Source organism: Ursus maritimus, unplaced genomic scaffold (assembly GCF_017311325.1).
Source record: "Ursus maritimus isolate PB19 unplaced genomic scaffold, ASM1731132v1 scaffold_2, whole genome shotgun sequence".
Classification (NCBI taxonomy): Eukaryota; Metazoa; Chordata; class Mammalia; order Carnivora; family Ursidae; genus Ursus; species Ursus maritimus.
Window position 1 is genome coordinate 465284 of NW_024424452.1, and position 6131 is coordinate 471414.

General features: G+C 56.5%; 1 protein-coding gene across 2 annotated transcripts in view; it reads right to left on the reverse strand.

The window, feature by feature from the left end:
- PRKAR1B (protein kinase cAMP-dependent type I regulatory subunit beta) overlaps window positions 1-6131 on the reverse strand; it is a 106587-nt gene that overhangs the window by 87582 nt on the left and 12874 nt on the right. Inside the window, exon 3 of one of the 2 annotated variants that reach the window (XM_008698287.2) lies at window positions 6041-6131. This exon is cut by the window's right edge and continues 113 nt beyond it. In XM_008698287.2, the coding sequence (XP_008696509.2) occupies window positions 6041-6131 (91 nt within the window). Of the gene's footprint in view, window positions 1-2947; window positions 3072-6040 lie in introns of those variants that run through there. The other variant, XM_040634618.1, reaches the window with a different exon arrangement.

Sequence of the window (6131 nt, forward strand, 5' to 3'; positions counted from 1 at the left end):
GGGGAGCCGGGTGCACGGGATGGGCTCGGGCTGGGGAGGGGGACATGGGAACTCTGTACTTTGTGCTCCATTTTTCTGTGAACCTGAAACTGCTCTATAAAAGCAAAGCCTATCCGGGCGCCTGGGTGGCTCAGTTGGTCACGTGACCGACTCCGGGTTTCGGCTCAGGTCATGATCTCAGGGTCTCAGGATCGTGCGATCGAGCCCCATGCTCAGTGAGGAGTCTGCCTGAGATGCTTCCTCTCCCTTGCCCCTCCCCCCCACACGCGTACTCTCTCAAATAAATACTCAAATCTTCAAAACACAAAAGTAAAGCCTATCGATCACAAAGGAGTACCACTTAAAACACAACAAAAAATGAAATAGGAGCAAACCTACCAAACATGTAAAGGGTCTGTATGCTGAAAACAAAAGCTTTTCTTCCTGTTTTTTCTTAAAGATTTTATATGAGAGAGAGGGAACGCTCCGCCTGAGTGGGGGTTGGGACTGCAGAGAGAGAAGGAGAAGCAGATTCCCCGCTGAGTGCGGAGCCCAGCGCGGCTCAACGTGCAGCTGGACGTGGGCTCATTCCCACAATCCTGAGACCACAGCCTGAGAAGCCTGTGAAGACAGATGCTGAGCCGACGGAGCCACGCAGGCACCCCGAAAATAAAAGCCTTTCTTTCACAGACAGAGAAATCGCAGAGCGAGGTGAATGAAGAGCTACTCTGTGTTCACGAGCTAGAAGATTCAAGATTGCTCTCCACTCTCCTCAAACGGATCGATGTGTTCGGTGTGAGCCCACTCAACACCCCAAGAGGACACTGGTCCATGTCACCAAGATCACTCTAAAATACACCTGGAAGGGCAAAGGAACCCGAGTAGACAAAACAATTCTGAAGAAGAACAACGTGGGAAGACGTCAGTACCTCCCATGAAGACAGACTGAGCCAGACCATGAGGTGCCCCCAGGCACGTACGGCTGGCTGACGGATGACAAGGGAGCCCCCAACGTCAGTGCAGAGCTCTTCCACACACACTTCCGTACAAAAACACAATTCATTAATAAATATATACGTCGATAAACCCGACTTCAAAAGCAGAAACTTTCGCCCTGTGAAAGACACTGGTGAGCAAATGAGAAGACAGGCCACGGACGGACTGGAAGAAGGTGCCTGCAGAGCAGGGACTCACACAGGACTCATGTCTGCGTACGTGAGGGTACGAGCTGAATACATAAAGCGCTTCCAAGCCCCACAGTAAGGGAAGAGCCCGGTAAGAAACACGGACAGAAGACACGAGCAGGCACTTCACCAAAGAGACGTGCCGATGGCAAGTGGGTGCCTGCAAAGACGCCCGGTGTCAACAGTCATGAGGAAATGGGGAAGGGCCCCACAGACCCATCAGAACGGCTCAAATTTTCGAGAGCTGACAGTATCGAGTGCTGGCAATCTCAGGGCCAAGAACCACAGCCGGCTGGAACAAAGACCGCGCAGCCGGGCACTTCGTTACCAAGTCAAGCGTGCACTTACCATACGACCCAGATCCTCGCTCAAGGTAAAGACTAATCTACACTCACGCAGAGATCTGTAAGACAAATGCACGTCCACAGCGCCTTTGCCATTGCCAAAAACTGGAACTGATCCAGACGTCCCTCAACTGGGCAAAGGGTGTCCTCGGCGGAGCGAGGTTCAGCAAAATAACGCTCGTGATGAATCTCAGAAGCCCTCGGAAGTGACGGCAGCCGGGCTCCGAGGCTACGTGCTGTAGGACTCCACGGATGGCACCTTCTGGAAAATGCTGAGCTGCGGACACTCCAGCGGTTGCCAGGGGTTACGGGGGCGGGACGGTCTGGCCAGCAAGGGTAGGAGGGAGGGGACGGTGGCTTGACGGATCTGGATCTCGGGGATGGTGGCAGACAGACAAGCGGACACCTCTGTCACAACCCACACAGTTGCACACCACAGAGCACACGTAGTAGAGTCACTGAAATTCACAGAAGAACTTTAACAGGAGAGGGAGTGGCCCCGGTTCTCTCTTCCCAGATGGGTCCACTCGTTCCAAAAGCGAAACACAACGTAATTTTCATTTTTACTAAAGACCAAAGCCTTAGCCTGCACCCTCGCGTGACCCCCATGGTGCCAGTGTCCAGGGAAGGCGCCAGGCCACCAGGAGGGAGGGAACACCCAGCTCGGCAGGGAGGCGTCCATACCCACAAATCAGCACAAGAAGAATGTCAGAGAAGCCGATGTTGGCTGGAGTTTGGGAAAACAGCACTACTCACACGTGTTGGGAGAACCACAAACTCATTCCATCTTTCGGAGTGAAGTGGCAATACGGCTCTAGAGCCATGAGAACAAGCCACACTCCGACCCCAGCGCGCACACCCTGACTGCCCACGTGCTGTCTCTCCTTCAAATCATTTCCTTGGCATAAAGGTGTTTTCTGAAGAAAACAAAAAAACTGAAAGCCATCAAACACAAAACAACACAAATAAAGTAAACACTGTGACCCCACATGGTTTTATGGCCACAGACACCATAAAATCCTAGTGAGGAGAACGCAGAATGGGGCTGCACTGGATGCCACCGAAACAGACACTTAAAAATGGCCAAGACGGTAAATTTTATGCTGTGTAGATTTGACACAAAATACGCTAACAAGAAAAGTCAAACCACAAATGCGCATAGGCCGCAACCACCCACACCCACACGCGTGTGCGGGCCAAGGCAGGCCCCGAGACACAGGGGTGGGTCCATCGGTGAAGGGGCGGGCCCTTTCCTTACAGCATCCAGAATGCACCCCTGCCAGGACCGACGGCTTCACCACTCCGCGAGCTTCTGCAAGATCCCACCGGGGAGAAGCTCGGGCTGCGCTTTGCCCGTGGACAAGGACTGTTCTACCCCCTCACGTCTGGACCTGAGAACAACGACCTTCTTAAACAGCCCGCAATGAAGAAGTCACTCACCGAGGCCTGAGGACTGCTGGCTGCGCTTGGCCGGCCAGGACAGCACCCCGAGACCTGGGCCATCCCCGCTGGTCTGTGTCGGTCCAGCGACATCCTCCGGGGGCTTTATCGGGGCCCCACAAACACGCTTCCTGCTTGTCACTGGGGGGGGGGGGGGGGGGGGGCTGCCTGGGACTCTGCCCCTCCCCCAGACCACGGGCTCCTGGGGCCCAAGCCCCGGGTCTCCGCCAAAGAGCCTTCCTGCTCCCACATTACGAACACTCCGCAGCAGCTGGGGGGCAAGCCAGCGTGGCAGCAGAGGAGACGCCCGGGGGCTTTCAGGGACTCTGTATTCAGAGGGGCTCAGATCTGTCTGCTGCCAGGGATAATCCGTAGCCTTGCCGCTGGGCCTGTGCTTCTCTCAGCACCTGCCATCCGGCCATCCGCCTTGGAGCGCTCCTGCGAGGACAGGTACTCGGCGGCTGGTGCTGCCTCTTACAGGAGTGGAGCTGTACCCCATGGCCGACTCTTTTTTTTTAAGATTTTATTTATTTCTTTGAGAGAGAGAAGAGAGAGCATGAATGGGGGGAGCGGCAGAGGGAGAAGCTGGCTGCCCGCTGAGCAGAGAGCCCAACACGGGACTCAATCCCAGAACCCTGGGATCGTGACCTGAACTGGAGGCAGGCACTTAACCCACTGAGCCACCCAGGTGCCCCCACCCCCAATGGCCAAATCTTGTAACCTGCGATTCTTACTCACCACTGGATTGCTATTGCAGGTAGGCCCACCTAAAGCCGCCCCACCCACCCCCGAGGAAGTGGCTGTTTGCGGAAGAATTGCGTCCCCTGAAAGCACACGCGTTGGGTTCCTGACCTCAGACCCTGAGCTTATTGGCAACGGGGTCTTTGCAGATGTAATCAAGTTACGGTGAGGTCACTGGGGTATGCCCTAACGCAATGTGACGCAGCCTCCTGAAAAGAGAGGAGGCCACGCGAGGACGAAGACAGAGGTCAGTACCAAGGTCCCACAAGCCAGACTAGTCTGATGGCAAGCCACCAGACACGTGAGTGTGGACTGGCAGCCTGCAGGCCCCCCTCCCCGCCCGTCTGCCCCCACTGTTCCCATTCACTCGGGGTCCAGACCAAATCCCAGGAGTCACGCTTCCTGCCTCCTTCCTCACTCCCATATCCATTCCACCAGCAAGCCCTGAACACCCCACCAAAACACATGGCCCGACCCCTCCATTACCCCTAGATGCTCAACCAACCGTCTCCAGCCAGTGCCACAGGTCCCCTAGGGGCGAAATGTCCCTGACGGAGAACCTCTACTCGGGTCTCACCCTGCTGTCTCGACCGCCCAGTGGGTTCCCCGGCCCCAGCCCCGCCCATCAGGCACACCCCCAAGACCGTCACCTGGCGGCATCCCTCGTGAGCAAACCAGGGAAGTCACTCCATTCCTGACAGAGTTAGCGTTTGAGACGGGGGAGGATGGACCGTCCCCTGCCCAATTCTCCCCACGTGCAGGAAACAAGCACGTGCTGTGGCCGGCCCTGGGGGCCACGATCCCCCGTGGAACACCCCTCCTCAACTGTGGCCTCAAAGGTAACCAAAGGAAAATGGATGAAGGCCACATGACCGTTTTCATCTATTCCCTGAAAAAAGCAGCTTTTCAAATGAACACTGGCTGGTGCGGGCAAAGCAACCACCAAATTCCGCAGGGGGGAGCGGACACGGACCCGAGATCGCCTCCACCTGGTACCGCCATTGGGAGTCTCAGCAATCCCGTGTCTGAAAACAATGCAACGCACAGGGGAAGGTCTAAGTAAGAATGCGTTCGTGCCACATTATGCTTAACATTAAACAAAACTGGAAACAACTCCATTGTCCAATCGTGAGGGAAATATTGAGAAAACATCAGCACGTCTTCTCAACACAGCATCGCGCACCCACTTGAGCGAGAACTGTGAAGAACTCAGAACAAATGAAAAATGCACAGAGGGGACCACATAGGACTGTGACCTTTCCCTCTATATCAGAACTTTCCAAACTTTCTTTAAATGCTCTGCATTACTTGAATATGTTAACGGATCGTTTTAAAGAAAAGAAATTCACCCCTTTGGGTTGGAGCTACGTGTCCACAGGAGGCCCCTGTCGAAAGTGAAACATTGCTGGGCGGGGACTCAGAGGGCCTCCGATCTGAGCCTGCCCCGGGGTTCCATTCACCCCCTGAGACCAGGACAGGGACAGTGAAGTTGTGAACAAGGGGCCCAGAGGAGGGGCCTTAGGTGCCGTCCAGAGAGTGTTCAGGGTGGGGGGCCAGAGGGAGGAAGGAAGGAGCCCACCACGGAGGGACAGTTTGCCACGGGGTTCAGGGGCCCCTCCTGCTCTGAGCCCATTCTCCCACTGATGAATCGGGAAAGGGTGAGGGGCATCATTCATGGAGGAATGAGTGGGTGGGGGGGGGTCCCCTCAGGAGACAGGCATGGATGGGCCTCCCCATCCAGTGTGCTTCCCCACACTGCACAAGTCTGAGGAGCCTTCTCCTCTGCCCAGAGGCGCACATTACAGTGGAACCTGGCCTCAAATGCCCTACATCACACACCCTGTCCCAGCTATGTTCTTCCATCCCAAACGCCAGGGGCACCTGACTACACCCAATCCCCACGTCTGTCCCCCCCACTGTCAGAGGGCCCCATAAGCTATCTTCACAGTCAGCTCTTCCCAGAGCTCTGCACGTGGCAGAGTCCGCACCACTGCGGGGGGACGACAGATGGGGTCTGCGGGGGGAACGGTGGACGGGGTCTGCGGGCGGACAGTGGACACAGTCTGCAGCTGGGACAACGGAAGGGGTCTGCGGGGGGACGGTGGACAGGGTCTGCGGGGGGACAGTGGACAGAGTCTGCAGCTGGGACAATGGAAGGGGTCTGCGGGGCGACGGTGGACAGGGTCTGCGGGGGGACGGCAGAGCCCTGGAACGGGTGAGGCAAGGTCAGGCCCCGCGGAGGGCTGCTGTCCCCACGCTCCCTGTGAGAGCCAGCACGAAGCGGGGAACAGGTGTGAGTCACTGCTGGCCCAGCCCAGCTGGCACAGGACAAAGCAGGTGGCCGTCACTTACCTTCTCCAGCTTCTCAAAGTGCTCCCGCAGGAACTTCATGGGCCTCTCAGGCTTGGAGATGCACAGGTGCACGATGCAGTCTTTGAGGACC